Here is a 14,033-nt window from a genome sequence, read left to right as displayed (position 1 = left end):
GTCCAGGTAGATTCCAATAGTCCAATAAAATCCTTCCATCAAAGCCATATTCTGTAGAAGTTGTCCAGGTAGTCACCAATAATCCAAAAAAAGTAACAGGCACTATTAAAATTTGCACATTTTTTTTTTTTTTCTATATTAAAAAACTACTTGTTCACGGAAAATGTTCACTTGTTAATTTAAAATAATTCTAATTAAACTTCTAAATTAATTTACCGGACAAAAAATTAAATCAAAAAAAATTTTCCAAGGAAAAGCCACGAGGCTGCACGTGTTTCGAAAATTTCTAACCAAATTTATTTTAAAATACCGAAAAAACTTGAACGCACTCCGCAGAGAATGAAGGCAAAATGAAATAATTTATCTAGGAAGGCTAGGAAGATGAGAGGTCGCTGCGATTTCCTATGTCTCATTGTCTACAGGTGAGTCATCGGTTGACTGCGAGAGAAATTTAGAAAAACACGTGTTGAACAGCACAATGACGAAATAAAAGAAACATATGTTCGGAGAAAATTCTAACGGTGTTTCAAATAAAAATCTATAATTATCTAAAACTTTTAAATATCTTTTAAAAAACTAATTGTAAAAACCACGACAAAAAAAAAAATATTATTTTAAAATCTAAATGGAAAAAAAAATGGAAATAATTTTGTAATAATTATTGTAAAAATCAAGACAAGAAAAAAAATTAATATTATTTTTAAATCTAAATGAAAAAAAAAAATTGGAAATAATTTAACAATAATGATTGGTTTGTCACGATAATAATAAAATAATATTCGTATCTAATTTGAACTTGCACGTTTTTTTTTTTACAATTAAAAACCACGAGATAATTTCCACAAATAAATTTACCTGTATAATTCTTTTTGATGAAACAATCGAGCACGTTATTTAATTGACGAAACACTTGCACTTTTTTTTTTTTTAACCAAAAACCACGAGGCTGCACGTGCAGTAATTTTAAATACTTTTGTTAAAACTTTTAAAATTATTTAACTAGATGAAAATGTTAAATCAAAAAAAATTTTCTACGGAAAAACCACGAGGCTGCATGTGTTGCGAATATTTATAACCAAATTTTTTTTAAAATACCGAAAAAACTTAAACGCACTCCGCAGAGAATGAACACGGACTGAAATAATTTATCTAGGAAGACGAGAGGTCACTGCGATTTTCTATGACTCATCGTCGACGAGAGAAACTTGTAAAACATGTGTTGAACATCACGATGACGAAATAGAAAAAACACATGTACGGAGAAAATTCTAACGGTGTTTCAAATAAAAATCTATAATTATTTAAAACTTTAAAATATTTTTAAAAAAAAACTAATTGAAAAATTCACGACAAAAAAAAAATATACTTATTTAAAAATTAAATGTAAAAAAAAAAAATGGAAATAAATTTGTAATAATTATTGTAAAAACCACGACACGAGAAAAAATATATACTAATTTGAAATTTAAATGTAAAAAAAAAATTGGAAATAATTTTATAATTGTTACTGTAAAAATCCCGACGAGAAAAAAAAAATTAATTTAACCTTACTTGCACCTTTTTACAATTAAAAACCACGAGATAATTTCTACAAATAAATTTACCTGTACGATTTTTCTTGATCTAACAAACGAGCACATTATTTAATCGACGAAACACTTGCACTTTTATTTTTTTAATTGAAAAACACGATGCTGCACGTGCAATAATTTTAAATACTTTAATTAAAACTTTTAAAAATTATTAAAATTTATCAAAAAACTTACTTAAAATAATTTACTACTCTTAATTTAATTTTTTAACAATGCACGTGCAGCTACTTCAACGATTTCTAACCAAATTTTATAAATTATTTCCGAACCCGTAAAATTGCTGTTCACTCCGCTGCAGCCAAAGACTAACTAAACTTGTCTAGGCCCAGCTGCTGCTCTCTCGATGACTAGCTCTGTCCATGAGTCATCCCTTATCAACAAGCAACATTTGTTAACTCAACAATACGTCCATATGGAAAAAAAAAAAATCAATACTTAAAAAAAAAAAAAAATAACCTTGAAAAAAAAATTCTAATATATTCTTTCCTTATTTTATTTTCAAAACTAAAATTACTAAAATTATTAAATCATTTTGAACAATTTTTAATCATTAAAAAAAAAATTATTTTACTATTATTCTATCAAATATATACATCGTATTTATATATTGTTTTAAATTCAAACCACGAGCGGAAGTTAGGCTGGAAAAAAAATATCCCCAATCGTGAGCGCTAGTAACTTTGCTAGATGAGAGAGACCTCTATATTTTTCTCGCTTGCTTTTGACAGTAAACAACCAAGTGAAAACGCCTCTTTAAATTAAACAAAAACAATTAACATGACAATAACAAATACTAATTAAATAAAATTAAAAAAATTAACAACAACATAACCATAATAATTTGTTATGACAAGTCACAATTTGACAGTGACATTGCTTGATAATCAATGTAAATAATCATCAAAACTCTAATAACAATGTTAATAACAAAAATAAATTAATTAAAAAATACAATCAAGCTTAAGATTAAAATTTATTAATAATAAATCAAACACACTGTTGTTATAAAATGTCTGGTTTTTTATATTGTTTATTAAATTGTTCATTACTTTGGATATATCTTGAGACAATATTATTTATATTAATAAGTATTCTTTATTATTTTTCAATACCATGGATAGTATGGGGAACATTATTGCTATTAATAATAATGTGGATATTAAAAAATGCCCAACCAGATAAAAAAATTGTCAATGAAATATTAGGAATTGATCCTTGTTTGATAAATAACAATAGTAATGATAATTTAATTAATAATAATCAACAGTATTGTATGAGAGTTGTTGGACATCGTGGTGGTGGATATGATTATCCTGAAAATAGTTTATCAGCATTTCAAAATGTAAATTAACATAAATAATTTATTAACATAAAAAAATTTATTTTAATTTAATTTATTTACAGTGTAAGGACAAAGGTTGTTCTGCAGTTGAATTTGATCTTGCATTGACCAAAGACAAAGTACCAATAATATTTCATGATGATACTATTGAAAGATTGACTGGTCAATTGGGAATCATCAATCAAATGACTTGGGATGAATTAAAAAACCTTGATATATCAGCAAGACATCCTTTGAGGTAATTTGAATCATCTAAAATTATTAAAAAACTTATTATTAATTTAAAAATATTATTTGTCAACAGGGATAAATTTAATGGACATGAAAAAATTGCTTTATTTGATGAAACAATTGATAAATGTTTGAAGAATAATCTACGTGTATTCATTGATGTCAAAGAAAATAATTTAGAAATTGTACAAATTATTTTAGATGCATACAAAAAATATCCAGAATTATATAAAAAATCAATTGTCACTAGTTTTTATCCGCTAATTATTTACATGGTAATTATTTAATTAAATGTTTTATGCTATTTATTTTGATATAAAAAATATAAATTAATTTACAGTTGAGAAAACGTAATTCAAAAATCATTGGAAGTTTGTCATATAGACCAAAATTTTTTTCATCAATAACATGGAGTGGTAGTGATGGTCCTGGTGAATCAAGATCAAATAATATATTTAAACATTTGTCAAATTGTTTTATTGATTATGTATATGACTGGGCACTTGCACGTTTTGTTTATAACATCATTGGAATTTCGACGATACTATTACACAAGGATGTAGTTAATTTGTAAGTTAATTTAAATTAAATATTATAATTTATTGAATTTAATTTTGCTAATTAATTTACAGACAAGTTATTAATAATTGGAAAAATCTTGGTGTACGTGTTATTGCTTGGAGTATTAATTTACCATCTGAAAAATTACTTTATTCAAAAGTATATAAAATAACATATTTTACTGATACATTATTAACTGAAAAAAGTTAAATAATTAATTTTAAAATTAACACAAAAAGCACAAATTATATATCTTCATAATGCAGCTATAAATTATAATTAAATACCAAAACAGCACATTCTATATTAACAGTATTAGAAGTACCTTATATTATTTTTTATTTTAAACTCAAAATAATACGTAAGTTTTTATATTCAAATGATAATATCTAGTCTAGAATAAAATTAATATATATTTACTCTATTCAAATTTAATTATAAACAAGTATATTAACTTTTATTAATAAAATGTAATGATTATAATAATATATATCAAATAATTTACAGATAAATATAAAAATAATATCCAATAACTTGAAGAATGCTATGTATAATTTTGATGAAGGAAATAATAAAAATATTTCTTGGCGACTATCACGTTACACAAATACATAATACCCTCACTCTATTGAAAAAAAAAAAAAAATAGAATTTATGTTGAGACATATTTGTTTGTGTGTATGACGTAGTATTATTATTTTTTCTTTGCTTCAGTTTCTTGAAGGTCTACGATGAGGTTAAACGTTTAAATCGTCTCATTCTTTTTGGAGTAATAATATTTTTTTTTCATATGTGTATTTTTAATGTGTGTATTAAATATACATTGTTAAATTATTTAACATCTTTATTTATCATTACAAATGTATTATCGAGGTGAATAAATATTAAATGGCCACAGTGAGTAATTAGTAACAATAAATAATTACAGTGATTAAGTAATTTTTCGAAATATCTTAAAATAAATATTTAATAGATTTATTTTATGTGAAATAATTATTTGTTATTTTAATATTTTTTTTTTATTTTCGTTTTTCTTTACAGTGTCATCATCATACTGCAGACAGGCCAGCTGGCTTTCACTAATTTAACTGGAATTTTCAAGTTATTTTGACGTTTTAATATTCAACGAAATTTCGAAGACGTTCCATTTTTAAATGTGCCATTGAAAAGACAACAACGTCTTTTCGTTTTCTCTCAAATGTTGATCTCAATATTTAGCTGAAAAAAATTAATAATACACGTACACACACAGTGTATTTTTTTTCTACTCGTTGTTAATATGATTATATTATTTCGATTCGAAATTTGATAGTAAAATAATAATTGTGAGTTTTAAAAATATATATTTTTGTAAAAAATAAATTGAAGGTTTAAGGTATGTTTGATATAAATAATTATTGCTTATTTTAATTATGTCAATTGATGTTAATATATTTTTTTTTTTAGTTTCAGATAATAAATTTAAACTCACTCATTATTTTAAATAAAGAATTTAAAATATTTTAAATGGACAAGTGGATAAGTCGTGGTAAAAAAACAGAAAAATGGGAAATAAGCCAAGAAAAAAAAAATATAGAAAATACTCATAATAAAGATGATAGTTGTTTGAAAAAAAAAAATAAAAAATGGTCAATTGGTGGTTTATTTAAAAAAAAGCAAAAACAAGAATCATGTCAAATTGTTTCATCACCATCAATAATATACAAAAAATCACCAGAAGATATACCAGGTCCAAGTAATTCGACATCTGAAATAATAAATAAACAAACATTAAAAGATTTAAATATAAATTCAAATAATTCCAATGAAAAAATAAGAGATTCATTGACAATAAATCAAGAAGAATTTATAAAATTTGATGATAAAATTAAAACAAATGACACAATTAATAAAATATTAATAAAAAATCGTAAAAAACCAAGATGTCAAATGAAAAATGAACGTTATTTTAAAAGTAGTTCAGATGAAAATGATGATGATGATGATTCAACACAAACAATGCACTGCCAAAGTGAAGATTTTTCATACAAAAAAATTGATTTACCAAATAAAAAACGTTCACGTGGTGCTAGAACAGAACGTTATATGAAACGTATTTATCGTGATGATAATTATGATACAAATAAATTATTAAAATCACAAAAAAAATATTTATCTGATACATTAACACCAAAAATATTAACACTTAATAATGATACATCTAAAAAACAATATTTAACAAATAAATCATATTCATATGATAATAATAATCATGATTTATTTAATAGCCAATTAAACATATCATTATGTCCAACAAAAAGTTACAATTGTTATCCTCATATACAACAAAATGAATGTTGTTTTAGAGATAATAATTATGATGATAATAATCAACAACCACCAGAACCACCACCAAGATCATGCAAATCAAAAATAATACAACCAACAAGATATTCATTACAACAATCAGACATTGATATTACACATAAAAAACAACAACAATATATCAATACTGGATCACTTGATAATGATTATATAAAAAAGCTAAAAAATCATGATATAAATGATGATATTATTATGGAAAAAAAATTAAATGATGCTGAAAAACGTAGATATTCAAAAAATTTAGAAGAAGCATTACAAGAATTGGAGACAATATATAATTCATTGAAGCTTGATGATAAAGATTTATTAGATCGTGCTGAAAAACGTTGTATGGATGAATATAGATATAAATTATCATGTAAAAATAATAGCAGTTCATTAAAAAGTTTATCAGATACATCATCAAATGATTTAACAAAAGAATTATCATGGCGTGATGATGATAATACACGTTTAAATGATGACATGGCATATAGACGTATGAAAAAATCATCAATATCAAAAACATCATTATATGAACAACAATTACCACGTGGTAGTTATTTATCATCACCAATATTATTATCATCAACATCACAAAATGATTATAAAATAAATAGTAATCGTACAACACCTGATTTAACAAAAGATGATGTTGCATATCGTTGTATAAATCATTCAATAAATACACTTAAAATTAATGATCCACAACCACCATTTGGTATACCAATTGGTCCAGTAACATGTTCACCTGAAAGTGATTATTTACATCATGATTTAGCTAATAATAATAATAATAATAGATCAATTTATTTACCAAAAAATGAGCCAGATATTATAACTGATGATTTGGCATTTAGAAATTTACGTAAAGATAATAATATTAAGAATAATTATTTAATTAAAAATGGACAACAGGATAATAATAAAAAAAAAAAAGCAACAAGAAGTATGTCTGCTGATATTTATGGTATTATTAATAGTAATAATAATAAAAATAAACAAAGTACTTGGTACAAAGAATATGTTAAGCTTAATCGTCCAACAAGAATATCTGGATTTATTGATAATTACATGGATAAATATCAAATAAATGATGTGCCTAATAAATTACATGATGATGATAATAATGATGATGATAATTGTCATAGAAAAACAATAAATTTTGAAGAAATTCAATGTAAAAATAAGCATGATATTGATGATAATTTTCCACATGATAATATATTTAATAATTGTTCTTTGACAAATGAAAAAAATATAAAATTAACAATAAGTGATAAAGAATTAACAGAGTATAAACAATTATGTCATGATCTTGAAAATTTAATTATGAAAACATCTGAACAAGTTAAATTAACAGATAACAACAATAACAATGATGATGTATCAAAAACATCATTTGATGAATTTATTGAATTAGAAGAAATGATTAAAAATAATGTTGATGAATTGAATAATATTGATGATAAAATTAGTGATGTTATTGATGTGATTGATGAAAAAAAAAATAGCAATGAATTAATAATGAATAATGATAATTTCGATGACGATGATATTGAATTAAAATTTCAAGAAATTTATAATTCAACTGATGATAATAATATTGAAAATTATTTGCCTTTTAATAGTGATATTGGTATTGATAAATTATCAATAAATAATCATGATAATTTAGATAAATTACAGGATAATAAAAAGGTAAAATTAAATGATAATAATGATGATGAAAATTTGATGATAACAAGAAAAATTGAAGGTGAGATATTTGACAATAAATGTAAAGCTAAAAATTTCAATATATTGAAATCAATTGCTAATATTTGCTTCGTTACTAATTGCTTAACAATATACACCATTGCATTGTTGTCTATTTTTCTAACACTTTTAATAGCAATTATAATTGCACTGTTAAAATTATAATGATACAATTGATTAAGACTGAACATTTTTTTTTTTTTTTCTCGTTAAATTTGCAAGTGTTTTTGTGTGTCATTGTTTTTGTTTGCATTCATGAGTGATATTGTGTATTGCTTGTAAATAATATATAAAAAAAACAAGTTTATTATAATTTTTGTTTTATTTTGTTGAATTATAAATATAATGTCGCAGGTCGGGTAACAGCTCTATGATGGCGTCGTTGATCGACGTTTCTTGGAAATTCTACAAATCAAATTTTATATATTAAAAATATAAACAATAAATTAATTAATGTTTATTAAAAAAAAAAATTAATAATAAATATATTGTTATTATTTAAGCAATATTTATGTTTGTTTTGTTTATAATAAATATATATTATTTTTTATTTAATCATAGTCTTACCTTTGAAAAATATGTTAATATATTATTACTGGTTTTTCTTGTTTTCTGTTGTTCACAAAATAAATTATTATTATTGTTATAAAAAAAATTAAAAAATTTGTATTATTTTTTGTATATTTGTTTTTTTTTTTCATAAATTTTAGAAAATAATTTTATCATTATTTTTCATTCATTAGTATTTTTTTTCAGCAAAACAAATTATTCAAATTTGAATATATATTTCTATATAGAAAAAAAAGTTTAAAGCATCATTAAAATCTACATTAATATATATAATTTTTTTTTATTATTAAATTTAATTATATACAATATTATAAACAATCAATGTCAATTTAATAATCGATTGACAAATTTATTATAATTTTTATTGAATTTTTTAAATATAAAATTACTATTTTAATTAATTTTTTTTTTATACAAATAGTTATTAATTATACTAGCGATTATTTATAATTATTAATTTGCTTTGACATCGATTGTTTGACTGTATTTTTAATCATCGATTATTATTTTTATTATATTTTTTAGACGTGATTTTGAACGAAAAAATACATCTAGAACCAGTGAGCCCACTGACAAATATCTTGCTTTTTTTGTTTGTTTCATCATTGAAATTATCAAATGACGTCAAATAATCAATCAGTCCAATTTATATATTTATATTATTTATATTTTATTTAAATCTTTTTCAAATTTAATTTATGGATTGATTGATCAAGACATCAAGCAATCATCTTCATTTAGATACGTACAAATATCACTTTACTACTTTCAACTATGAAAACTATTTAATTACAATTATTTATAATTCATATTTATATATTTATATATTATTTTGTGTTTTTATCTTTTAATTGTTGAATTTTTTTTTTTTTTTTCCACTATTAATTTTAACTCAGTTTTTTAATTATATATTTTTGTTTTTTTTGATTCTTTATATTTAGTACAATTATTTAATTTATTTTTTTAAATTTATGTATTTTCTTTTTTTTATGACAATGTTATGTATACATGAAATTTTTTTTTTTTTTTTTATGAATCATCAATTACATATTTTTATATATTGCCATTATCAGATATTTTTTTTTTTCATTAAAACATTGATAATACATTTTAAATTAATCGTATAAAAAAAAACATGATTTTTTATTAATTTCTTTCATTCAAAATGATAAACATACAATTTGAATTATTTAAGTACATTTAAAAAGTATTTTATTTATTTAAATTTATAGTATAATTATTTGTATTTTAATTGCTTCATCAGGTCAGCTAATTTTAAGTGAAATTAACACTTTAAATTAATTTATAGTCAAAATTCTACGGAAGTTAATGCGGTTTGATGAAAAAATAATAAATAAAATATGTTATTTGAGGTTGAATATGGAAGGACATTGTTATTTTAAATAATTTATCATTTTTTTTATATTATATTTGTTTTTTCTCTGTATTAGATATATTATTATGTTAATTTTTTTTTTTAAATCTGTTTATTGTTTGGTGTAAAAATATAAAACATTTGAAATTTTTTATTTATCATTTGTTAATAATAATTTTTTTTTTGTTCTATTATTTTTGAATTATATATGGATAAGTTTGATCACTTTTTTTTGTTATTTTATATTTATATAATATTTGTATTATGTTGTTGCCCGGTTGAGCAAAGGCGTTAACATTTTCCTGCAAATTAAATTATTGTTTTTATTGATTTAAACTATTATTTATTTAACAATTATTATTGTATTTTTTTTTTTTGTTAATTATCTCCGAGATTAACTGTACAACATGTCAAGGTAAAATAATTTTTACAATATGCAAATAAAATTTATGTAATTTAAAAATAAAAAAAGTATCTTGTAAATTTTTTTTTTTTTTGCCTTGTTTCTTTTTTTAAATTCAATCTCATTTTATATTTCGATTTTAATCTATACGTGGGACTAGTAGGTGAGAATTCATGTAAGATGAATAAAAAAAAAAAAAGGGTATAATAAAAAAAAAAATAAAATAAGAGAGAGAAAGGACCAGACGCAGGTCTAGACGGGATCGAATTTGGTTATCAAGGCTGTTTGGTCGATGATTCACACGCGATTGAATTCAACGCAGTAAATTTTTATATCGTATACCATCAACCAAGCATATATACACACATAAATATATATATCAAGAAAAGTATCAGTCTCAACAAAGAAGCCACGAAGAGACTGATGTCCCTAAAAAAAAATTATCAATATTTCATTCTGTTATTTAAGCCATAAAGTTGAATAGACTCTTGACAAAAAAAAAATATCTAAATAATTATTATAAATAATAAAATTTAAATAATATATAAACAAAAAGCTAGTAAAAAAAAATAAAATATATTATTTTGCATTGTTGAAAAATAATTAAAAGCCAAAAATGCATTTTTAAAATGAAAAAAAAAAAGTTTAAGAATCTTTTTCTTCGTGTTCATTACATTATGCACAATATATATTTTTTTCTGGTTTACCCTGTACGTGTTTATACATGCATGTGGATACATATATTTAAAGAAATATATATTTTTTTTTATGAAAAAAAAAAAACTTGTGGTTTTTTTTATGCCGCATCGCACGTTCCTTTACCACTTGCCCGAATGCGCTATAACGAATGCTAGTAGGTATGCCTGTATGTGCTCAGACCGAAAGAGTACCATGAAAAAAAAAAATATATTTAAAATGGTCAGACTCAGTTTCGAAGGTCATATGGACTCTAAAACATTGGCGTAGATGCCGTCTGATGCGAAAAATGCATCAGCGTCCGCATAAATAAAATATAATATTTAAAAAAAATATATAAATTATTGCTAATATAACAAAGAAATATATTAACAAAATTAATTAATACAACAAGTAAATAATAAATTTAGAAAAAAAAAAATTAAATAGTTTGAGGGTAAATTAAAAAACAAATTAAAATTTAAACAACAAGTGTTTTTTTCGATTTAATTTTTCTTTTTTAAATTTTCCATTTGTTTGAAGCTTTTTTTTTTTATTGTATTATTATTTTGACTACTAAAAATAATAGTAAAATATAAAAAAATATAATAAAATATAAATAATAAATAAATAAATATAAAAATAAAGAAAAACAAAGTACAAAAACAGGAAGTATATAAGCTGGACACCTTTTTTGTCGTTATAACTTTTTTTTTTTTTTTTATAAATTTTTGTTTTTTATTTTATAATATATATATTTTTTAATATAAAAAAAGAAAAGCTCTGTTGTCCTTTGGGACGATTGCCTTGAACCTCGTCAGTAGAGTAGTAGGCCAAGTGGAAGTAAAGAAACTTCCTTGGAATCTTTTTATTTCGTTTAACAACTAAACTTGTTCATTTTTTATATTTTTATTTGAAATTTTTTTATTCATATATATTCTTTTAGATTTTTTTTTTTTACTCATTTTATTTCTTGTGTGTTTTATGTTATCTGTTGTACCCTTTTTTGTTATTTTATTTTTATATTGGCGCGTTTTTTCGTGTGCCCCGTGAGAGAATAAAGAAAAAAAAAAAAAATTATTTATTTTTTAAAAATAAAAGGAGTAGAAGAATTGAGAGTCTGTGTTGGCGTCTTGATGGTACAACATTGGGCGGGAATATAAATAAAAAAAAAAAAGTTTAAAAAAATAAAAAAAAAAGTTTAAGGATAAGTAGGAGGTGGGAGGAAACTGAGAGGAACTCGAAGGAGATTTTTGCCCGCGGTTTTTTACAACTACATATATAAATCTTTTCAAACACACACACACATATATTTTTTTTTTAATTTATTTTTATCTTTGTACAAGATATATATATATATTTTTTTTCTTGCAAATCTTTCTCTCTCATTGGCAATTCTCAAGCGACCACAGACAGCGAAAACTACTCTCTCCCTTGGTTCTCAACCCACTTTTATTTTTCATTATATTTTTTACTTTTTTCAATAATACGCTACCGAAAAAACCAAAAAAAAAATCAACCTCACTATATATGCATATTAAAAAAATTAAAAGGCTAAAAAATAAATAAATAATTATTATTATTCAAGGAGGAAATTGCATGATAATTAGAGCGAACAAAAAAAAAAAAATCCAAGTAATTTGAATACATAAAAAAAAAAAAAGGGAAATAGTGTTGTATATTTTTTGGTGATTGAGGTGTGGTGATAAAATTGCATGTAACCTTCGACCCACATAAATGAAAAATAAAAAAATATATTTTCTCGAATTACGAGGACAACGACAATTTTTGTAAAATCAACGATTTTTTTTTTTTCATGTGTTCACTCAAATGTATCGGCCTCGAAGGGATCAACTTGCCATATCATAATAATAATAATAATAAATAAAATTAATAATAATTTAAAATTGAATTAATATATTCATTGCTAAAATTTCTATGTTATTTATTTCGTTTAAAATTTCGAATGTAGGATGCATATAATTTTATTTGATAATGTTGATTTACGAATTGAGAAACTCTGGTTGAAAGAAATGAGACATGTTGGCTCAAGGCCACATGACGACGATGACGATGACGATCATGATGATGATCAAGACGATCAAGACGAAAACGACGGACCCACTCCCTCGCGAATTTAAATCAAGGGCGTTATCCCTACCCCATTATTTATCCATATAACAAAAAAAAAAAAAAAAAAGATTTTATTTTTTTTTTCTTTTATCCTTTTATTTTTACAATATATACACATATATATTTTAAAATACATATACAGAATCTCCATCATCATCATCATCAACAACAGAGTATATCGCGCTTCTTAAAGATCCCCACTATATTCGCGGAACATGAGAAAATAAAAAGGGGAAAGGAGCAAGAATTAATGAAAAAAAAAAAAAAACATGACGGGCCCCCGTGTGGGCTCAACTTGTATTTATACGATCAACTACGAGGCCCCGATGATGCTGAGACCAAATAAATGCCTCACAGACTGCATCTTTTTTTGACTTGCAATATAAAAATTCATGTGTTTATTATTTTAAACAAAGAAAATTATAGAATCATTCAATTATGGCTTAAATAATATCCTTTTTTGATAGTAATACATTTTTTTTTTTCTTTTAGCTTTATGTATTTTTGATTGCAATTTTTAATTTGATCGAGTTGAAAATGTTTTATTTCTTTTTTTTTTTGCGATTTTTTTTAGCAATTTGATAATTATTTTATGAAGAGGATAAAGAAACGAAGATTTACATATTTAAAATTGAAGGATTTTTTCAATTTTTCTATGACAAATCCTTTAGTTTTTTGGTTTTTTGATTTTATTTTTATTTTTTGAAAATATAAGCTCAAGAAATTATTAATTATCCGTAGATGCTGTGTTAATTTAAATCCAGATGGATGAGATTTAAAATTTATTTTGAAGAAATTAAGAGAGAATTGTTATTTATAATTTTGAAAAAAAATAATAATATTGCAATATGTGGAGGAATTGTGTGTCCATGTTGAAGAGAAACCGAAAGTGCGATCACGCGAAAATCTAATGTAGCCAGTGGTTTAACCGGTCTGACCGGATTCAGGGGATGCGCGAGGGTTAACACGACAAAACGACGAGGACGATGGCCACTGAGACTCACGAATCATGACTTTCAATCCTACCAGTATTATATTCATTTATAATAC

At 23.2% G+C, this 14,033-nt stretch overlaps 2 protein-coding genes across 3 annotated transcripts; both read left to right on the top strand.

The window, feature by feature from the left end:
* The first annotated feature begins 404 nt into the window (after window positions 1-404).
* Window positions 405-3,936, top strand: LOC122853699 (glycerophosphodiester phosphodiesterase 1). The gene is made up of 6 exons (XM_044154116.1): window positions 405-422; window positions 2,860-2,934; window positions 2,997-3,172; window positions 3,416-3,440; window positions 3,506-3,735; window positions 3,798-3,936. Exons 1-6 carry the CDS (start codon window positions 405-407, stop codon window positions 3,934-3,936), a joined length of 663 nt encoding a protein of 220 aa, XP_044010051.1.
* A 310-nt stretch (window positions 3,937-4,246) lies between these two features.
* LOC122854403 (uncharacterized protein MAL13P1.304-like) lies at window positions 4,247-8,490 on the top strand. Of its 2 annotated transcripts, none has more exons than XM_044155026.1 (4): window positions 4,247-4,599; window positions 4,768-5,101; window positions 5,173-7,828; window positions 8,182-8,490. In XM_044155026.1, exons 3-4 carry the CDS (start codon window positions 5,233-5,235, stop codon window positions 8,199-8,201), a joined length of 2,616 nt encoding a protein of 871 aa, XP_044010961.1. In that variant the 5' UTR covers window positions 4,247-4,599; window positions 4,768-5,101; window positions 5,173-5,232; the 3' UTR covers window positions 8,202-8,490. The 2 variants fall into 2 exon arrangements, with proteins under 2 accessions (XP_044010961.1, XP_044010960.1); XM_044155025.1 differs by having other exon boundaries at window positions 4,247-4,623.
* The last annotated feature ends 5,543 nt before the right edge of the window (window positions 8,491-14,033 follow it).

The sequence above is a fragment of the Aphidius gifuensis genome, linkage group LG4 (genome assembly GCF_014905175.1).
Source record: "Aphidius gifuensis isolate YNYX2018 linkage group LG4, ASM1490517v1, whole genome shotgun sequence".
In the NCBI taxonomy this organism is placed as follows: domain Eukaryota; kingdom Metazoa; phylum Arthropoda; class Insecta; order Hymenoptera; family Braconidae; genus Aphidius; species Aphidius gifuensis.
Note: the sequence above shows the minus strand (reverse complement) of the source record. Positions and strands in the feature narration are given on the sequence as shown.